The sequence below is a fragment of the Podarcis liolepis genome (genome assembly GCF_965112155.1).
Source record: "Podarcis liolepis genome assembly, chromosome: 1".
Classification (NCBI taxonomy): domain Eukaryota; kingdom Metazoa; phylum Chordata; class Lepidosauria; order Squamata; family Lacertidae; genus Podarcis; species Podarcis liolepis.
This window is the reverse complement of record NC_139554.1, coordinates 83,229,663-83,251,688: the sequence shown is the minus strand read 5'-3', so window position 1 is coordinate 83,251,688 and position 22,026 is coordinate 83,229,663. Positions and strand designations below refer to the sequence as shown.

At 43.3% G+C, this 22,026-nt stretch overlaps 3 protein-coding genes across 4 annotated transcripts; all 3 read right to left on the bottom strand.

Annotated features, from left to right (window-relative positions):
• Positions 1-146: 146 nt before the first annotated feature.
• On the bottom strand, positions 147-1,151 carry LOC310689375 (olfactory receptor 5AR1-like; the record flags this gene model as incomplete). The annotated part of the gene is made up of 1 exon (XM_083467028.1): positions 147-1,151. The coding sequence occupies one exon, from the start codon at positions 1,149-1,151 to the stop codon at positions 147-149; it is 1,005 nt and encodes a 334-aa protein (XP_083323154.1).
• Positions 1,152-7,001: 5,850 nt separating this feature from the next.
• On the bottom strand, positions 7,002-7,973 carry LOC310711119 (olfactory receptor 5AR1-like; the record flags this gene model as incomplete). Its single annotated transcript, XM_083512590.1, has 1 exon — positions 7,002-7,973. The coding sequence occupies one exon, from the start codon at positions 7,971-7,973 to the stop codon at positions 7,002-7,004; it is 972 nt and encodes a 323-aa protein (XP_083368716.1).
• A 3,908-nt stretch (positions 7,974-11,881) lies between these two features.
• On the bottom strand, positions 11,882-13,630 carry LOC310713197 (olfactory receptor 5I1-like). Of its 2 annotated transcripts, none has more exons than XM_083517068.1 (2): positions 13,452-13,630; positions 11,882-13,264 (listed from the first exon to the last, which is right to left on the bottom strand). In XM_083517068.1, exons 1-2 carry the CDS (start codon positions 13,497-13,499, stop codon positions 12,254-12,256), a joined length of 1,059 nt encoding a protein of 352 aa, XP_083373194.1. In that variant the 5' UTR covers positions 13,500-13,630; the 3' UTR covers positions 11,882-12,253. The 2 variants fall into 2 exon arrangements, with proteins under 2 accessions (XP_083373194.1, XP_083373195.1); XM_083517069.1 differs by having other exon boundaries at positions 11,882-13,326; positions 13,452-13,577.
• Between the last annotated feature and the right edge of the window lie 8,396 nt (positions 13,631-22,026).

The following is a 22,026-nucleotide window of genomic DNA, read 5'->3' as shown; positions in this document are numbered from 1 at the left end:
GGTACAGGTTCAAATATGTGGGAAGGGGCCAGCGGCACTGGGTGGCAGTGTATTTTGCTTGAAGTGGCAAAACATCTGGGGCCAAACCTGAGGAAGTATCTCTGCCAGTACTGATTTCCTCTCTGATAAAGCCCTGGTAAGCAATCCTAAGGATTCCCAGAACACAGTTTTACAAACATGGCATACAGTTCCTTTGAGGCAAAACCATTCCCTTTCAAAAGCCTTAAGTTGGCAAGTGCTTTTGTCAGGGCATCCTTCACATCCTTGTTCCTCAGACTGTAGATCAGAGGATTGAGCATGGGGATCACTACTGTATAGAACACCGAGGCCCATTTGTCTTGGTCCAAGGAATAGCTGGAGCTGGGCCGAAAATACACGAAGAGCATCGTCCCATGGAATATCCCAACGGCTGTAAGGTGGGAGGCGCAGGTAGAAAAGGCTTTGCGTCTGCCTTCAGCAGAGCGCATTCTCACGATTGTGCCCAAGATGTAGATGTAGGAAACAAGAACCATGCCAATGCTGCTGGCTAAAATGCAGCCAAAGAAGATAAATACCATAAGCTCATTGTTGTATGTGTCTGAGCAAGAGAGCAATAGAAGAGGAGGCTCATCACAGAAGAAATGATTGATGATATTCGACTTGCAGAATGGTAGTTGGAATCTACAGCAAGTGTGTATCATTGCATCCGCCATGCCTATGAAGTAAGCCATAGCCATCAACCGTCCGCAGACTCTTTTGGACATAAGGACTGAATAGTGGAGGGGATTGCAGATGGCCATGTACCTGTCATAGGCCATCAAAGCCAGCAAAAGGCAATCAACATCTACAAAAAAGGAAAGTATATATAGCTGTATAGCACAGGCATTGAAAGAAATCCTTTTGGTCTCAACTAAGAGGTCAGCTAGCATTTTGGGAGCAATGGCTGAGGAGTAGCAGAGGTCAGCAAAAGAGAGGTTGCCCAGGAAAAAGTACATGGGGTTGTGAAGCTGAGGCTCAGCGCAAATTAAGACAATCATTCCCACATTCCAGATTACAGTGATGACATAAATCAGTAGGAAGAGCATAAAAAGAGGGAGCTGCATTTTTGGATCATCTGTGAATCCCAGAAGAATGAATTCTGTCATGATAGAATTATTTCCTTGATCCATCATTTCCCTCAATCAGTGCTGGGTTCAGGATGATTCTTTCTTTTCCTTGAGAAGGGAAGAAATGAGATTTGTGTTTTTGACCGCTCCATCCAACTTCCTTTTTGTTTAGAAACAACAGCAGTCCTGGATTCAAGATAATGGCCATCCCAAGTTGAACTGCACTAGCTCAACCCAACACCATCTATACTCCAGATCCCTGGCACACCCCTGTTTCAGCCGTTCTCAAGAGAGGTTTTTTTTTTTAAATAAAAAAACAACCAGTAACAATAGAGGACAGATTCAAGGCTTCAGCCCCATGTACCAGAGGTCTGGTGATGTTATTGCAGACCCATACGCTAAATATTCATGGAACTTTGAAGTGTCAGGCATAGCCCTACTGGCTTTAGCCCAAACGTAGCAGAGTTTTCCTGCACAGCGAGGAAGCTAGTTGCGGCGGTAATGACTAGTCAGCTAGACTCAGAATAACTATTTACAGGATTTATTAAAAGGAAAAATAAAACCAGCAGAGTTTCTGCATACAAATAAAAGCAAAATAAATCCTCTCTTTCTTTCTCTCTCTCTCTCATAACCATACACAGCACTTCTAACTCCTAACACACCTCAAACCAAACTGAGCTAGCAATCCCTTGATAACAGAGTTGAGTGCTGGTCGTTAACCAATCAGAGTGAGTAGTTTCTAGGTCAAGCAGACCTGGGCTTTCTGCCAAGAGTAAATTGACACCAGCTTGAGTTAATTGTGTGAAGCTAGAATCTGCAAGTTTCCCACGAGAACCAATTAACAGAAACTGAACAAATATTTCTTTATGAATAAATGAACTTACCTAAGGTGTGGTCTGGAAGGTTTCCCTGCTTTCAGAAACTGGGTAGGGGGAGAGACCTTAAATGCTAGCTGCTAGCTCCTGGGACATCATCCCTGATGCTACTGAATGCCCCAGTTATCCATGGTTGTTTTGTGTATTACATTTTAATTGGCTGCTTGCATGCAAGAGACCTTTAAGACTTCCCTTCTGATTTTTGTACAGTCAATTTTAACTATCTAGGTCTAGTATAACTTCTACACACTGGTCTGGATTGTTTCTGTCAATGGTTTTGAGAGCTCCTCACCAAGCCATGACAACTCCTACAGATTCTGCCAAAATACTAAGGCATGCACTCTCTTTCATTCCATGATGGCATGGTACAAATTGTAATTTGTTTGCTTCCTCAACAAATCCAGTGGAACAATGCAGGAGGAAGCATGAACAAAAGTAAAATTGTTATGTTTGTCCTCTTTGTGCTTCACTGTCCTCAGATCATCATTTCATTTGTGAAATGACATTGTGGGCCCAAGTACTGGTATTTGGGCAAACAAACAAACAAACAAACAAACAAACAAACAAACAGTCAGATAAATAAGTAAGTACCATATTTTTCGCCCTATAGGACGCACTTTTTCCTCTCCAAAAATGAAGGGGAAATGTGTGCGCGTCCTATGGGGTGAATGCAGGCTTTCGCTGAAGCCTGGAGAGCGAGAGGGGTCGGTGCGCACCGACCCCTCTCGCTCTCCAGGCTTCAGGAAGCTATCCGCAAGCCTTGGGAGCCCGCGGGAGTTTCTGCCGGGCTCCCAAGGCTTGCGGACAGCAGCCTGCATCCCGAAGCCCGGTGAGCACTGCACATTGCACCCCAGGCTTCGGGCAGATATCTGCAAGCCTTGGGAGCCCGGTGGGAGTTGCTGCCGGGCTCCCAAGGCTTGCGGATAGCAGCCTCCAAACCTGACCTGGTTTGGAGGCTGGCGGTGGGGAAAGCAGCGCTTCCACTAGTCCCATCTTTAAATCTTCTTTGTTATTATCCTTCTTCTTTCATAGCCTCTGAGTTGTTTCCACAGGCGAGCTAAAATGTACAATATTATACTTTTGTGTGAACTTTGTATGACTCCCCCCTTTTTTGCAGCTGGTAAGTCTTTTATTTGCAGTATGTCCTCACACGCTGGTATTTATGCCAAATTCATCCAAAAGTCCTTCTCGGATGGCAGACGCCATCTTATCTCAGTTCCGATGAAATAGAATCTAGGCGTTTGCTCATTAATTTTCTCAGACAGGTTGCACAAAACTTTAATCTTTCCAGGGGAGGTTTGCTAAAGCAAACTTGAGATGCAGATATAATAATAAAGTGAGAGGTCGCTCCCCCTATGACTATTAATCTCTGCAACACAGTCTGTCTCATAATGGTGGATCCTGATTAAGTAGTGCGTCACAAGAGAGTCTTTTATCTTCTTCCAAATATTTTGAAAAACAAAGGCTTTAGTTAATGTTATTTCGATACAGTTTATATTTTCCAATCTCACTTGCTATAAGTAGTAAAAGATGGTTCTTCGGGGGGGGGGTTGTTAGGTAGTATCGTAGTAGGAAAAGAAAAAGTTTTATACCCCCCCTCCTTTCCATTCCGTTTCAACATACTGACTTAGCTGTTGTTCTTTGATGTTATCTTTCTTCCAATCTGTCACTCTTAGCATCTCAGTGGCTGGCTTAATTAGCAGATAAAATACCCTTTCTTCGCTCGAAGCATGTCCATAAATCTTATATCCAATCTTTTATCTTAAGAAATGGAACTTGGAGCACTTATAGAGATAGCGTCCAGGAGATCCGAGCTTGCTCGAGGGCTTTCCATCTAGTGCCCCCACCTCCTCCTTCTTTTCGAACTCGGGGGTGGTTTGTGGGCAGCTGCGGATGAACTGCATCTTCCCTTCCACCAGGAAGAAACCTGGGAGGCTGATTACTCCCATCTCAGCCTCTTAATTACCTCATGTGAGCTGGAGAGATGGTATTGTCGGCCATCTTCCATGGTGCCCCTAGCAGAGCTCCACCCCACCCATGTTTCCTAAGGAGCTTTAACAAACTGAAGGACACCGTCCTCCTTCTTTTCTCCTCCCAATGGAAACATGCAGATGAGGATAGTTAAGTTTCTATAGAGATTTTTTGTATTAGTGGGACTGGGGGTATTAACTATAGATGTGCAAATAGACTAGTTATTGTCTCCCTTTTATTCTTGTAGATATACTCCTGCTTTAAGTGTTTACATAATGTCTTCTCTTGTATATTATTTACTACAAAGGTATGTCTTAATTATGCATTCTCAACCTATTTTTAATTTTCCTTATTCTACAGTACTTGTTAATTCAGTGCAATTCTGTTACAACTGATTTTGACAGCTTGATGACTAAGCTCTTTAGTTATGAAATGTCCGATTACCGGAATGACATCAAGCACTGAACCACTGGTATATTACAAGTGGACTCTTTATTATTGTGTTTGCAATTGTTTAAGATAAAATCTAATTTTGAAATAAACTACTTTTGCCATTTTTATGGATGTTTATTGTTTGTTTACAGATAGTTGCCTTGGTGATATTATCTTGTGTCAATTGCAGTAGTCATTGTAAAAGGTCATTGTAAAGGACCCCTGGATGGTTAAGTCCAGTCAAAGGCGACTATGGGGTTGTGGCACTCATCTCACTTTCAGGCCGAGGGAGTCAGCATTTGTCCACAGACAGCTTTCCAGGTCATGTGGCCTCATGACTAAACTGCTTCTGGTGCAATGGGACACCGTGATGGAAGCCAGAGTGCATGGAAACGCAGTTTACCTTCCTGCCGCAGCGGTACCTATTTATTTACTTGCACTGGCATGCTTTTGGACTGCTTGGTTGGCAGGAGCTGTGACAAAGCAACAGGCGCTTACCCCATTGCAGGAATTTGAACCGCCAACCTTCTGATTGGCAAAACCAAGAGGCTCAGTGGTTTACACCACAGCGCCACCCTGATCATTGTTTTATTGTTATGAATTGTGAACTATGACAAACTACATCATACAAAAATTAGTTAGCCTCTCCCAGATATTGAATAGTGAAGAACAAGTATGAGCTGCAACAAAATGTTGCAGTCTGAATAGTATGGAGTGCTCAGTGTTGCAGCCAGCCAGCCACCCATTCCTTTCCCCAGTATACTCCATTCTATTTCCCCCAAGATTTCATTTCCCCTGCACAACAATCAGTCAGTATTCCGTGATCATGCCCAGTCTTCTTTGCGCTGTTCCCTCCTCCGCATTTCCTTTTGGCATCTTAAAATTTTGGGTTTTCCCTAAGGCTGCTGATACCTCCGCCTTGTTGGTAGGTGTGGTCCTTTTGACTTCATAAGGACTCGCACTTGAAGAATGAGTTTGCTATTAGTATATAGGATAAAGCTACACAAACCCATCAAAATACAAACACAGTAGAGTGGCATCTTTTATTTTGTCAGTTCATTTGCATAGATTAGTTTTAGGTACACAGAGACATGGTGGTGTGAGAAAGCAAATATGTACAGGGTTCTGGGTTGTTGGGTTTTTGCTTTTTGTTTTGCTTTTTTATTTTTATTTTATTATCTTCTTTCAACCCTTGGGATATAATGAGTCACATGGTCAGCCGAAGTCATTCGGCTCCTGAAGTATGAAATTTAACCCCCCACCCCAAGTTTGAGATGGCTGATTAGGGGCACCATTAAAGAGCAAAGGAGCAGCAGTGATCTATATTTTGTAAAATGCTTTGAACTTCTATTACAATCAAATGGCATGAAAATATTGTGCAAAAATAAATAAATCAATCAAATATACCAAACTGCAAAAGCATGTTTCTTTAAAAAACAGAGTGCAATCCAGCCAAAGTTAAGAACCTTTTAAGTCTCATTGACTCATTTCAACAGGGCACAGCTTAGCATTTGCCTGTCTATCCCAGTGAAATGAACTGATTCAAATCTGCTCAACCCTGGGGACAGACAGAATCTGGGGAAATAGCTGGATTACAACATACTAACAAGATAGTTCGAAAAAGACAGAAGAGACACACATATTTTGCTGATGTATGAACTGTTACATATGGGCATTTTTTTTAAAAAAATGTATGGTTTGTACAGCCAGTGGTTTTTCCTTTCTGCCTTCTGGGAGACGTCTCCACATTATCTGTCAAGGAACCACTGCTTGCTGTAGAAAATTCTGGGGAGTGTTTTAGCAAACATACCGTTTAGTGTGAGTGGTGGCCAAGCTTGCTGGGCCTCAAAGTTGTTCTGGGTGAACTGAGTGTGCTCAGGGACTTGCCCACTGCCCTCTTGCAGCCACATATAGCACAGAAAGTATGGCAGTGGTCGGCACATTCATTTCAAAGAAAATGGGCCCACCACTGCAGTTCTCCACACAGATGAAGCATTATTCTTAAACCGAAGAGCAAAAGAAGGGGTGCTTAAAGGGAAGGTTACTCACTTTTTTAAGTAGCAGGAAAGTTGTCTTTTCAGGAAGCACAGGTTTGGCCTCCTCATGAGGTGAGGTGAAGCTGTTGTCTCAGGCAGCCGATCTGGGCCCGAGGAGCACACTGTTTACCTCCTTGTTTGTGCTTGGGCCTCTGTGGTTGTGCCCCTGCTGCTACACCCTCCTTGTTGTGCCTGAGGTGCATTATGGCAGTGCTGGCAAGAGGGCAGCGGTGGCAGCACAATATGAGGGGGCAGTGGCAGTGGCGGTGGGCAGGTTCAAATCTGTGGTGAGGGGCCAGTGGCATTGGGTGGCCATACATTTTGCTTGAAATACTAAAACATTCGCGGTCAGATATGAGGAAGTACCGTATTTTTCGCTCTATAACATGCACCCGACCATAACACGCACGTAGTTTTTAGAGGAGGAAAATCCGTAGGCATGCCACCCGTAGGAATTCCCTCCATAACACGCACAGATATTTCCCCTTACCTTTTAGGAGGAAAAAAGTGAGTGTTATGGTGCAAAAAATACGGTATCTCTTCCAGTGCTGATATAGTCTCTGATAAAGCCCTGATAAGATACTTATCAATACTAGGGGTCATCAGAACACAGCTTTGCAAGCCTTAAGACTCCCTTCCAAAAGCCTTAAGTTGGCAAGTGCTTTTGTCAGGGCAACCTTCACATCCTTGTTCCTCAGACTGTAGATCAGAGGATTGAGCATAGGGATCACTACTGTATAGAACACCGAGGCCCATTTGTCTTGGTCCAAGGAATAGCTGGAGCTGGGCCGAAAATACATGAAGAGTATTGTCCCATGGAATATCCCAACGGCTGTAAGGTGGGAGGCGCAGGTAGAAAAGGCTTTGCGTCTGCCTTCAGCAGAGCGCATTCTTACGATTGTGCCTAAGATGTAGACATAGGAAACAAGAACCATGCCAAGGCTGCTGGCTAAAATACAACCAAACAAGACAAATAACATGAGCTCATTGTTGTATGTGTCAGAGCAAGAGAGCAATAGAAGAGCAGGCTCATCACAGAAGAAGTGATTGATGATATTCGACTTGCAGAATGGTAGTTGGAATGTACAGCAAGTGTGTATCATTGCATCCGCCATGCCTATGAAGTAAGCCATAGCCATCAACCGTCCGCAGACTCTTTTGGACATAAGGACTGAATAGTGAAGGGGATTGCAGATGGCCATGTACCTGTCATAGGCCATCAAAGCCAGCAAAAGGCAATCAACATCTACAAAAAAGGAAAGTATATATAGCTGTATAGCACAGGCATTGAAAGAAATCCTTTTGGTCTCAACTAAGAGGTCAGCTAGCATTTTGGGAGCAATGGCTGAGGAGTAGCAGAGGTCAGCAAAAGAGAGGTTGCCCAGGAAAAAGTACATGGGGTTGTGAAGCTGAGGCTCAGTGCAAATTAAGACAATCATCCCCACATTCCAGATTACAGTGATGACATAAATCAGTAGGAAGAGCATAAAAAGAGGGAGCTGCATTTTTGGATCATCTGTGAATCCCAGAAGAATGAATTCTGTTATGATAGAATTATTTCCTTGATCCATCATTTCCCTCAATCAGTGCTGGGTTCAGGTTGATTCTATTCTTTTCCCTGACTTTTCCTTGAGAAGGGAAGAAAGAAGATTTGTGTTTTTGACAGTTCCCTCCAACTTCCTTTTTGTTTAGAAACAACAGCAGTCCTGGATTCAAGATAATGGCCATCACAAGCTCAACTGCACTAGTTCAACACAACACCAGCTGTGGTCCACATCCCTGGCACATCCCTGTTTCAGCCTTCCTTTGGGAGGCTGATAATGTATATACACCCGCAAAGCCTAAGCAAAGTCTACCTTAGGTTTGCCATATTTGAAGAGGTAAAAATCCATACGCAAAAAGTTCTTGAGCTTTTTTAAGGGCAATTGCCGAAGAATCCCTCAGCCACTGCTGAGCCCAAGCTGCCCATGCCAGAGTCCCATCCATATGACAACCCCATCTATATCTTTAAAGTACAAAGTTGTGACCAAATTTCAATCCCAACAGTTGTCTTCTTGAGTTTGTTCCACCTACCTTTGCTATTGTCTTCATCCATGGGAGTGTGGGGCTTTTCAAGTGTGTCCGCAAGAGAGTTTTTTTCTTTTGAAGAACAGTGTCAATGGAGGACAGATTCAGGGCTTTAGACCCTTTACCAGAGGTCTGGTGATGCTATAGCAGAACCATACGCTAAATATCTCTTTCTGATTTAGTGAACTTACCTGAGATGCAGACTGGGAGGTTTCTCTGCTTTCAGAAACTGAGTAGGGGGAGAGACCTTAAATGCTAGCTGCTAGGCACCTGAGACATCATCCCTGATGCTACTGAATACCCCAGATATCCATGGTTGTTTTGATTAATAATTACATTTTAATTGGCTGCTTGCAAGCAAGAAACCTCTAAAACTTCCCTTCTGATTTTTGTATAGTCAGTTTCAACTATCTAGGTCTACTTTAACTTCTACACCCTGGTCTGGATTCTTCCTGTTAATGATAGTGAGACCTCGCCACCAATCAATGGCAAGGCTCGTGGATTCTGCCAAAATACTAAGGCATGCACTCTCTTTCAGTCCATGATGGCATGTAACAAATTGTACTTTGTTTGCTTCCTCATCAAATCCAGTTGGACCATGTAGGACCCACCAGCAACAAATTTGTTCTGTTTGTCCTCTTTGTGCTTCACAGCCCTCTGATGATCATTTCCTTTGTGAAGATATCACATCATGAACCTAAGTAGTGATAATTGGGCAAACAAACAAACAAACAAACAAACAAACACAAAAACAAACAAACAAACAAACAAACAAACACTACCTTGGTGTTTTAAGATGGTGGTTCAGATGCCTCTTGCATTGGCAACAAGATTTGCATTTTATATTCATATGCACACATTGTCTCAGTGTCTGTTTTTGCAGGTGTGGTGGACCCTCGGTTGGGGCAGCAGGCTCGGCCATGCCTCTTGCGTCGACCTCTTGGCAGCTTCAGTTGTTAGGGCCTCCTCCAGAGCAACCTGGAACGTTAGGTCCTTCTTGGCGTAGAGGCATCGTTGAAGCTTCTCATCCTTCAGGCCACCAATGAGGCGGTCACGAAGCATGTTATCCAACTCTGAGAAGTTGCAGAACCAGGCGGTTTGGTGGAGGGAAGTCACAAACCCAGTTATGGTTTCTCCAGGGGCTTGCTGCTTTGCGTAGAAGACATTTTGTCGCGCCACCACTGAGGGCTGCGGTGAGAAGTGCCTCTTCAGCCGTTCCACTATTGTTTTGTAAGGAACAGTAGCGACGTCTTCAGGTGCAAGGAGAGCCCAGGCGATGCAGATGCTGAAGAATATCCCCCTCTTTTTGGCGTCTTCTTCATTGGTGACCCCTTTGGCTTTTAGGAGGAAGGTAAAACGGGAGGTGCACGCTACCCAGTGTCCTGATGCTGGGTTGAACGGCAAGAAGCTGCTGTCGGTTGCCATTCTAAGTTCCTTGGAGCCCGGAGCTGAAGCCTGGATACACGGTACGAGGCAGCGGTGCGGCAGGTGGTGGTACTGTGGTGCTGTGTGTGGCGGTCAACTCAGCGGGATCCCACCTTCGTCGCCAGTGAAATATACTCGGAGTCAAGAGTGAATTTCATGCTCTTTATTCAGCTCATAGTGGCGAGGAGGAATGGAAGTTCCCCCAGAATGTCTGCTTTATATACATTATTTACACAATGTGCCCCACGTGATTGTCTAATTCCGGGATTCTTCTGTAGGCCAATCAGGTTGCGGATTCATTTCCAGCTGGAACTGGATTGGGTGGCTACTGTGGACCAATCAGACTGCTGTATTTTGGATCCTATTCAACTCAGTACATAACACCAGCAAACACGTACATAAATATATACACCACATTTCTGAAGCAGCACAGGAAGACAGTCCTGATACCGTTTTGACTCCCAAACTGACCAAATGTTTCTCTGCAAGGAGAGAGGGGGTGAGGGAACCTTCCCATTGTCTCAGGAATTAAGTAATTACCATCTCAAAGGAATGGCCAGACTACCAGAAAAGGGAATCAGATAAGGCATTATCAGATAAAATGGCAGACAGGAAAAACAACAACATTCAAATGTTTGTTGTAGACCGCCTTTTCTGTGATGTAGGTATGATGTTTGTGGGGGGTGGTCTTGGGCTACACCCCTTCTGTGATGTATGTATGATGTATGGAGGGGTGGTAAGGGCTCTTGTGTACCCCATAAGGGAATAAGGGCAGATTTTGTTTACAACACCCCTATGAGGCAGTTGGGGAGACTGAAGCTACCTGCCTTCCTACAGCTGCCTAAGTCCTCTTGTCTCACCAAGGGCTGGAAAAGCTCACAGGCAGAGGGAGGGGAGGAGATAGATGACATTGAGGGGGTTGCTATGTATCCAGGAAATGGGCAGTGTTTAGAGGGATCTTTGTTTGATAGCAGGAGTGACCAACTCGTAGCTAATGGCAGCAGGCCTGGAGCCGCTTTCTGCGTGTAAATTGTAAATAAATGTACATAAAACTGCCAGAGACTCATTAATCCTTATTGGAGCTTGCTTGCCTGCCTGAGATCATTACACCAGGGTTTCCTCCAAGCAATCTGGGATTCTGCCTGCATGTCTGCATTGCCTCTCTTGGTCCTGGGAGACTGGGGGAGGGTGGGGAAGGGGAGCCTGTCACAGCAGGAGGGGGAGACACCCATGTTTCTTCACCAGCCTGACTCATCTCTACCTCTTGGCCTCCCTCATTCCACTCTCCTGCTTCTACTTCTGGACTCCTGTCACAGATTCTCCCAGCTCACTAACTCCTGTTACATCTTCAGCTTCTGACACCTCCTCCTTCCAGTCTCCTCTGACCACTCATTGTTGTCCCACCACCACATCCTTGGTATACCCTCCAACATTTCTCAGATGAAAATAGGGGTGTCCCATTCCACAATGATAATTTTACTATTTATACCCCACACATACTACTGGGTTGCCCCAGCCACTTTGGGCAGCTTCCAACATATATTTAAACATTAAAAACATTAAACATTAAAAAACTATACAGGATTGCCTTCAAATGGCTTGGGGCGTCTGATAACTCCATACCCTCCAACATTTCTCCAATGAAAATAGGGACATCCTAAGGAAAAGTGGGGCATTCTGGGATCAAATCAGAAACTGGGATGGCTTTTCTAAGTCAGGGATGTCCCTGGAAAATAGGGACACTTGGAGGGTCTGCCTGGGCTCTGAGCCTTCTTCCCTTGGGGTTCCCCAGTTGTTTCCTCCCACTATTCCTCTGCATCCAACCAGCCCCTGACAGTACCCCACTAAAGGGATCCAGGAAGGAGTGCTTTGTCCAGGAGCCCAGATGAGGGACAATGGGCTATAGCACCCATCCAAAATGGCAGTCCTGGAGGGATTGATCTGATGTCTGTCATAGGGTGACACTTAACCCAGAGTTAACCCAGATGAAATAATAAACCAGAAGGCTGGGTGGCTGATTCAGGATACATATCTGATGCCTTCTCCAAAACCTACTTAATCAAGTTTTGATTTGCAATCAATAAAGTTGTGGCCATTTTGAACCCAATACCAGTTGTCTCATGCCTTATTATTTCCCTCCCATTGGCTACATGGTCCCTGTACCTGGGCCCACAATTGGTGCCTGAATTTGTCCCCACACTGTACCGCACCACACCTTTCCCTTTTTGTGTCTTGTCTTTTAGACTTTATGGACTGTCTTGTTAGAACTGACTGGGCATAAGCCATTCCAGGAACAAGGAACAATTGCTCCCCACAAATAAATAATTAAATACATTTCTATGATTCTTCTTTTGAGAGTCTCTCAGTTATGAGACTCCCGAACAAAGACTTTAGTGACTATTGTTCTCCGGAGGGCATTCTTCACATCTTTGTTCCTCAGACTGTAGATTAAGGGGTTCAGTACAGGGATAACAATGGTGTAGAAGACAGAGATGTATTTGTCAGAGGTGGGTGAGTACCAGGAGCTGGGGCGGGAATAGATGAAGAGGAGTGTCCCTTCATAGATGATGACGGAGGTCAAGTGAGAGGCACAGGTGGAGAATGTCTTGCTTCTTGCCGTAGCAGAGTGCATCTTCAGGACCGAGATGACAATGAGGACGTAGGAGATTATGATGATGATGGAGGACATGATTTCCACTGAGCTTCCATATGTGTAGAGCAGGAGCTCATTGAGGGAGGTGTCTGAGCACGACAGCTTCAGAAGCAATGGGAGGTCACAGAAGAAGTGGTTAATGACATTTGGGCCACAGAAGGAGAGTCTGAAGGCAAAGCAGGTGTGGACCAGGGCACTCAATGTACCACCAAGGTAAGAGAGGGCAACCAGCAGGAAGCAGAGCCTTGGTGACATGATGACGGTATAAAGAAGTGGGTTACAGATGGCTACGTACCGATCATATGCCATGGTAGCGAGGATGAAAGACTCCGTGTCAGCAAAAGTGCAGAAGAAATAAAACTGCAGTCCGCAGCCGGCGTACGAAATACCCTTTTTTGTTACCAAGAAATTGACGAGCATCTTTGGGACGATCACAGAGCAATAGCAGAGGTCAACCAATGACAAATTGCTAAGGAAGAAGTACATAGGGGATTGGAGCTGGGGGCTGGTTCTGATCAGAACCATCAGCCCAATATTCCCCAGCAGAACCAAGCTGTAGAGCATCAGGAATACCATGAAGAGGACGGCTTGAATAGCTGGGCTGCTGGCAAAGCCCAAGAGGACAAAGTGGGTCACCGTGGTTTCATTACCATCTGACATCTCTTTGCAATACGTTAGGTACTGGAAGGAGGCAGAAGCTGGATTGCAGAACTCAGTGTGCTTAGGGAAAGAAAGGCAACAGGCTTTTCAATAAAGCGGGCACCACAAAAGTAGGTCAGCAGCTACGACAATAAAGAAATGAAGGTATCAATTTCAAATGGGCAGCACCGTATAAGTAGAAAGAAGCACTGTTAGGTGGCCATGGGAACAAATGTTCAGAGGATGAAAATCAGTTATAGTCACTGACCTGTATCAGGAAACAATATGGGACATTGTTTCTCTCCTTTCCTTTCATCTGTTGTTGTCTTCTGCTAACTAACACACAGCTGGGGAAGGAACTCCACCTCCCTCCTTATTTGATGCTGAATGTCTCAGCTTCTGTCAGGATTCTAAACAAACAAACAAATTTGTATACCGCCCTGTATGTGCAGGTCTCAGGGTGTTTACAACATAAAATCACAATATCAAAATACATAACAAAAACAAAAAACAACCCAGTAACCCCTCCCTCCTGAACACATTTTAAAATGGCATTGGATGTTCATCAGCCAAAGGCCTGGTTAAAGAGTAACATTTTTGCCTGGATGAAGGAGCCATCCAGGATGCGGATGGATGGATGTGAAAGGAATCTCTCCTAGTTTCAACAAAAAGAACTCAGTACTCTCAAGGTATCTGCACACATCCACTCCGCCTTAAGGACAGGACTCTGTGTATGCACAGAGGCTATGTTTCTTGAATCTAAAAAAACACACAAATATGCCGGTCATAATATAGAAATGGAAGCATGGGAATGACTGTGGAACACGGATATAAAATTTACAGCATGTTATGGTTTAAAGAGAGAATTATATGAAAATGCTATATAAATGGTACCTAACACCTAGTAGATGGGCAAAAATGTATAAAAACGTAATCTTACAGATTGCTCCATGAAATTCAGTTAGCCATCAGGTGGTGCATAGGTTCTGTTGCTGTTGCCACAAAGGGCCTCAATATTAGTTAATTAATGCTGAAAAATAAAATTGTGATAGTTAGTCTTCTGAACAAAAATGCAGACCCATTCAACATACCTTTGGCTCCGTTATTTTCCTTCTCTGAATTCACAGTTTGCTCCTAAGCTGGAAAAAATGCTATATATGCACCTTTTTCGAGCCCTTGGGGCATAACCTCTGAAGGATATGGCACCATAAGATCTCAAGAGTATTGTCTGCAGAGCATGGTAATTAAACCCTGACAGTTTTGTGCATTTTGCAGAGTTATTTTAAAGATAATGAAGTGCTTCTTATGAATCATGCTATGAAATCTGTTTTAAACTCCAGTTTTTACAGTTGAGATCCCATGCTGAATTGTGACAATCAATCAATAGTCTCTGGACTTGCTGATACAAAGCAAGCATTCCTTGCCGCACATATGCTCAGCTGCCCCTTACAGTCAAGCTCTTCTGCTTGCCAAGAGGCTATTCAGAAGGTTCTGAAGTGGGACTATTAAACAGCTGCTCCCTTCCCCCAGTCAGACTGCTGCTTCCTTTCCATTAAGCTACAGCAGGGGGAGAGATGGAATTGTAGAAGCTCTCTATAAGCTCAGCAGAGGGATCAGTGACTTTCAGCTTCCTGAGCTCATTCCCTTCCAGCAGGTTATTCCAAGAATGCTGCAATTAAAAACTAGTGCTGAGTTTGTCTCCCCCCCCATTCTTCTCATACCCTCTTCCTTTGTGTTATCCCTTTTTAGATTGTATTATTGATATTTTGTGAGCTGCTGTAGGAACCTTTGATTTTGGATGAAGAGTAGAGTAAATATTATCCTCTGCTTCGAGGCATTATGGACCATGTCTGTAGCAGAGATCCTGCCTTATAGGTGTAAGCTCATCCTGTGATGTGGATTTCTGTTTGCACTGGATTCCACATCACAGTCTATGCATGGAAATCGCGCTGCCCTCTACAGATAGTCCTCTGTAGAGGGACAACAAGGGATGCAGCTGATGGGGATGCAAAGGCAGAGGTGGGATCAGCAGGTGGAACCCTTCTCTTCTCCACTTTGGGGATGCTAATCTAATGAGGGGAATGCTTGAGCAGGACTAGAGAAACATGTTTCTCCCTCTCACCCTTTCTTAGGTCCTGGGTGCAGGTATGAGAGGTCAACGGGATTCAACAGCCAAACTTCTGGCAGTGGCGGAGCTTCATGCTCTGGCATTGTGGAGAGCCAATGCAATTCTAGGCTGCATCAATAGGAGTATAGCATCTAGATCAAGGGAAGTAATAGTGCCACTGTATTCTGCTCTAGTCAGACCTCACCTGGAGTACTGTGTCCAGTTCTGGGCACCACAATTCAAGAAGGACACTGACAAACTGGAACGTGTCCAGAGGAGGGCAACCAAAATGGTCAAAGGCCTGGAAACGATGCCTTATGAGGAACGGTTAAGGGAGCTGGGCATGTTTAGCCTGGAGAAGAGGAGGTTAAGGGGTGATATGATAGCCATGTTCAAATATATAAAAGGATGTCACATAGAGGAAGGAGAAAGGTTGTTTTCTGCTGCTCCAGAGAAGCGGACACGGAGCAATGGATCCAAACTACAAGAAAGAAGATTCCACCTAAACATTAGGAAGAACTTCCTGACAGTAAGAGCTGTTCGACAGTGGAATTTGCTGCCAAGGAGTGTGGTGGAGTCTCCTCCTTTGGAGGTCTTTAAGCAGAGGCTTGACAACCATATGTCAGGAGTGCTCTGATGGTGTTTCCTGCTTGGCAGGGGGTTGGACTCGATGGCCCTTGTGGTCTCTTCCAACTCTATGATTCTATGATTCTATGATTCTATGATTCTAAGTGGGGGGAAACAGCCACGATGACACCCTGCCGGGATCGTGCTGCCGGGGGCAGTGCACTCCCCCCGCACGTCTCTTCCTCCGCCAGTGACTTCTGGTAGCAGTTAAGAACATAAGAAGAATCTTGCCAGATCAGGTCAATGGTCCATCTAGCCCAGCCTCCTGTTCTTACAGTGGTCAACCAGAGGCCTCTTGGGAGGCTCCCAAGCTGGACTTGAGTGCACTAGCACACTCCCCACTTGTGTTCCCCAGCAACTGGTACTCAGCGGCACAACTGCCTTTGACAGGGAAAGTTGACATCAGGGTTAGTAGGCATCTTATGAATTTGTCTATAACCCTCTTTCATCCCAGTTAGCATCCATCACTGCCTCTTACAGGAGTGAATTCCATAGTTTAACTATGTGCTGTTGGAAATTATTTTGTTGGTACTGAATCTTCTAGCAGGATATCCTCCTTCTCCTATTATGAGAGAGGAAGAAAAACTTCTCTCAATCCACTTTCTCCAAATGGTGCATAATCTTATACACCAGAGACCTTCCCATATTCTTCCAATTGTGGAAGCATTTTTTGGATACTTCCCTCTGGGTTTTCAGTGGTTACGATTACATCATCTGCAAAGGCTTTAATTTTATAACATAGAGTTCCTAGGTTAATTCCTCTTATGTTTTTATTCTTTCTTATTGCAATTAAAAGTGGTTCCAAGGTGGCAATAAAGAGAAGTGGGGAAAGAGGGCACCCCTGTCTTGTCCCCCTTTCGATGCTGAACTTTTCGGTGAGCTTGTTATTTATTAGCAATTTGCTTTTTGGTTATCACATATCCCCCTAATTCCATTAATTATTTCCCCTCCTATGTCCAGACCTATAAAAGTTTCCAATAGGAAATTCCATGATACTCTATCAAAAGCTTTTTCTGCATCAACCAATAACATGGCCATCTTTTTACTTGGTTTCATTTCCACATACTCCAAAAGGTCAATTATTATTCTTGTATTGTCTTTAAATGTCTATCCGGTAAGAAACCCACCTGATCTCTGCTGATTATTTTGTTTAGAATCTTTTTTAGTCTATTAGTCATCAATCCAGTATAGATTTTATAATCTGTATTCAACAGGGAGATTGGTCTATAATTTTTCATGTCTGTCAACTCCACTCCCTGTTTCGGGATTAGAGTGATCAGTGCTTCTTTCCATGATTGTGGTATATCTTTTCCTCCCAATATATTATTCATTATTCTATGTAATATAGGGAGGATTACTTCTTCCAAGTTCTTATAGTACATTAATGTAATTCCGTCAAGACCTGGTGATTTGCCACTCTTCATTTTCTTTATTACTTGTGCTATTTCATCTATTTCTATATTGGAGTTTAGGGCCTCAACTTCTTTTTCAATTCTTGGTAATTTATTTTGTTGTGAATACTCTTCCATTTTATTAACATCTAATTGTTCTTGTTTATACAAATCTTTATAAAAGTTTTAAAAAATTAGTTTTATTTTTACTGGGTCGGTTATTTCCTTCCCTTGGTCCAGAATTTTATTTATAATTTTTTGGTTTGCTTTTCCTTTATCATCCATGCTAACAACTTGACGGGCTTATTGGTGGACTCAAAATACCTTTGTTTTGCCCATTTAATTTTATTTTCTACTTCCTTATTTAATATTCTAGAGATATGGGATTGCAATATCTCTATTTTTTTAATATTTCATGACTTTTTGGATTTTTGGTATTCCAAGACCCCTCATGTACACTTTACTTGCGTCCCAAACTACATTTATATCTGTATTTTGTTTATCTCGAAAAATTTCGCTAACTTGTTTTTTGCTTGCGTCACCCATTGTTCGTCTCTCCATATCTCATTGTTCATCCTCCACCTTCCGTTTGTTTGCTTTTAAACTTCCATATGTATTGTTACTGGATTATGATCTGATATAGTCCTTCCCAGAATTTCTGCTTTTTCTAAGAAGAGGGTCAGCCCTTTAGAAATCCAAATAGCATCTAACCTCCCCCCTGATTTTTTAGCTTCCGAGAAGTGTGTAATATCTTTCCCATTAGGGTGTTTAATTCTCCATGAGTCATAGAGGTCAAAATTGTTCACCATCTGGAAAAAGGAGAGCGGTAGTTTACCTTCATTGGTAAGTTTCCCTCTAAAAGTTCTATCCCATTCAGCTGAGACCACTCCATTCCAATCTCCCATAAGAACAATATTCTCCTCAATATAGTTCCATAACTTCTTTCCCAGCTCCTTAAAAAACTGATTTATTATTGTTCACCCCCCCCCTTCTATAGTAATCCGCACTCCTACAGTTCTACCTTCTTCAGCCATAAAAAGTAATTGGGGGTCTAGGCTTGCTTTAACATAAATCACAACACCCCTCTTTCTCTCTGTTCCTGATGCAATAAACTCTAGACCCAGGTTTCTATTCTGTAAGACCCTTGTATGACTTTTGGAGATATGGATCTCTTGTAGGCATATGATAACCCATTTTTTCCTTTTTAATATGTTATTTATTTTATTCCTTTTAAGTTTACTGTTTAGCCCATTTACGTTCCAAGAAATGCACTTTAGTGCCATAAAGTCTTAATGCTCATACGTCACCTTTTCAAAATTAAAGTTTAAAAATAAAGTCCTATTTTCCAGTTCTGTTACAATCTTGCTTCTTCAGCTTCTTGTGGTTTCTCCCCCCCAAGTCCTTCCAGTTTTTCTTACGAAAAGAGTCTGCTTCTTCTGCCGATCTGAAGGTCTTGTGTCTCCCTTTATAGGTAAAAGTTAACCCTTTGGGGAATTAACATCTAAATAGAATTTTGTTTTTCTTTAGAGCAGTTGTCAGGGGTTTGTAGTTTTCCCTTTTCTTCAGGAGGTGGGTCAGGACCTCTTTCATTATTTCTATGACTTTGTCATGTATACATAAGGCATTACTTCTACTTTTCAATAATGTATTTTCTTTGAGAAGTCTTGAGTTCAAGAAGACTCCTGGTTCTTTTTTGATTTTAGATTTATGTAGTTTTATCCTGAAAATTTTATCAATATCTAGTGATAAGTCCTCCTCCTGGACCCCCAACCAATCCGCCAGGACTTTTAATAATTTTGTCGAAATGTTCTCATCCTGGCTCTCTGGTATTCCTCTCAGACGGAGAAGCATTTCTTTTTCTCTCAACTCAAGGACTGCCAATTCGTCCCAAATCTCCTCCTGCATCTTCCTTAGGTCCTCTATTTGCCCCTTGTTTTTGTCTTGGATTTTTTTTCCAGTTCTTTTTGCTCAGCCCCCATCTTTTTGGTTATTTCTTCTTGCTTCAATGTCTTTGCCTTCACTTCTTGCACTGTCTTATCAATTTCTTTATTCTTTGTTGTCAGTTGGTTCATTTGATGTGTAAGGTCCACTATAAGAGCTGAGGTTTTTTTCAATTTTATTGCCCATAGTTACCACTTTCTCTTCCAGTGATTTTATGTTTCCGCCTACTGAGTTTATTCTGTCTCCTAAGTCTTTCTGCATGGCAATAATCAAATCCTTTACATCCATACTTGCTTCACCTTCCGCCATCAAAGTTCTCCTTGCTTGGCTGGCAATTAAAGTTTGGCCAATTGTTGATTGTGTTCTCTTTGAACCCATTTGGGTATTTGGATATTTTTGGATGGCTGGTTATTTTGAGATTGAGTTCAATTGTCTTTTGATTCTGCTTTTCTGGCTCGGATTCTATATAGTCTCCAAAGATTAAAACTATTGGGAGTTCCCCTGTGGGAAGTTTAATTAGATCTAATTTTCATGAGTAATTAATTTTATCTTTATGCTGGATATATTTGGAATTTTAATTTTCCACTTTATTTGTATCTGATGTTTATGCTTTACAGTTCCTCTAAGCAAGTATTAGTGTTGTGGGTATGGCTATATACATTTCCTCTTGGCTGTTATATCTTTTCCTTCCACTAGTGGCCGCTGTGTCGCTCTTCCTACTATTCTTGAGTATTATGTCTCTTGGCTGTTATGTCTTCTTCCACTAGTGGCCACTGTGTAGCTCTTCCTACTGTTCTTGACTATTATGTCTCTTAGCTGTTATGTCTTTTTCTCCCACTAGTGGCTGCTGTGTCGCTCTTCCTGCCGTTCCTCACTCTATCTTTCTCTGGTGTTAAAGCGGCTCATTGAAGTCTTTTCCAGTGTAGTCTTTCAGTAATGGCCGCCGCCCACCCCACTCAATCTGCTGACTTACTTCTCCTCACCTCTCTAGATCTCTGCAAGTCACTGGTAAAGAGCTCTCCTTATTTCTGTCGTCTGTATAGCTGGTCTAAACTGTTCCCCCGCTCCAAATTCCAGTGACACTTCTTGGGTTGACTGTGTTATTTTGGGAGCACACAGAAGCCCCTCAAGATCTCTACTGCACTGCCAATTAGGCAGTTTTAATTTCTGTTGTGAGGGATGACCCCCTTTTAGCATTCCACTCACAACTTCTTAATTTTATCTGTTTGTTAGTTCCCCCCCTTTTTTGTTTTTGATGTATTGTTGGGGCTTAAATAACCCCTTTCTCACTGTATATATGGGGGGGGGGGAAACGCTCCTTGAATTTGTGTCAATATCTTACTGGAGAGTCCAGCGCTAGCTCATGGGGTCTGGAGGTGAAGGCACCTGAGGGCAGTCTCGCTCCCTTGCGCTGAGGTTCTCCCCTAAATTTCTTCTTTTTAAAGTATCTTAAAGTCCAGTTCTAGTGTGGGGAAACCCCTTTTTGCGCTGCTGAGCGTCTGCTCCCGGGAAATCCACCCGAGTAGGGGCAACTTACACCTCCTGTTGCTCCTGCTTCGCCTCTCCAGGTGCCGAGTCTGTCTCGAGCAGCTCAGAGCTCAAACTCTGACCAAACGCTGAGTGCACTAGTAATTTCATATCATGTCATGTATTCCAACATAGTAGCAAATAGTACAATAAAGCCAATTTTGACCTGAGTCCATGATTTGGATAAATGCAGTGTTCCTTGCTGCCAGTTCCAGATCAAAGGATGGCAACCAACAAAATAGTTCTGTTATTGCAAAGGCTTCTGGCTGTGCAATGGAACTTAACTTCTCTCTCCACTTCCCATGTCCATCCCGTAAATAAGCTCTGGGGGTTCTCCAGCCCTCTGGAGCAGATTTGGGGGAAGTATAAGGGTATGCAGGGAGAGAAGAGGGAGAAAAAGTTCTATGGTGCCAATGGAAATCCTTGAGCAAATGCAACTTCTTCATTGGACAGCACCCCAAGGGTGTGAGAACACTGCATATGTAGGATGATAGTATGTTCCAACCTTCTGCTGGCTGGGTGAGGTCTGTGCTTGTTTTTGGAGACAGGTGGCACTGTGGGTTAAACCACAGAGCCTAGGGCTTGCCGATCAGAAGGTTGGCGGTTCGAATTCCCGCGATGGGGTGAGCTTCCGTTTCTTGGTCCCAGTTCCTGCCAACCTAGCAGTTCGAAAGCACGTCAAACTGCAAGTAGATAAATAGGTACGGCTCTGGTGGGAAGGTAAATGGTGTTTCTGTGTGCTGCTCTGGTCCTCCAGAAGCGGCTTAGTCATGCTGGCCACATGACCTGGAAGCTGTATGCCAGCTCCCTTGTCCAGTAAAGCGTGCGCTGCAACCCCAGAGTCGTCCGTGACTGGACCTAATGGTCAGGGGTCCCTTTACCTTTACCTTCACCTTCTATGCAGTGGAGTTCACCTCAGCCTCAGTACTCAAGTTAAATTGCTCCATTTGAGCACCTCTCATTTTTTGGGGGGAATGTGCTGGACTAGAGATTTGTCCCACCCTGACAAATGTGTTGAATTAAAACCAATAAGCATAAATAAATAAATAAATAAATAAATAAATAAATAAATACTAAAAACACACCCACCAAGTATTGCTTTAAGGATAAGGCTGACTTTCAAAGTGCTATCACCAGATACTACTACTACTGTACTACTACTACTAATTTATTTATACCCTGCCCAACTGGCTGGGTTTCCCCAGCCACTCTGGGTGACTCCCAATAGAATATTAAAAACATGATAAAAC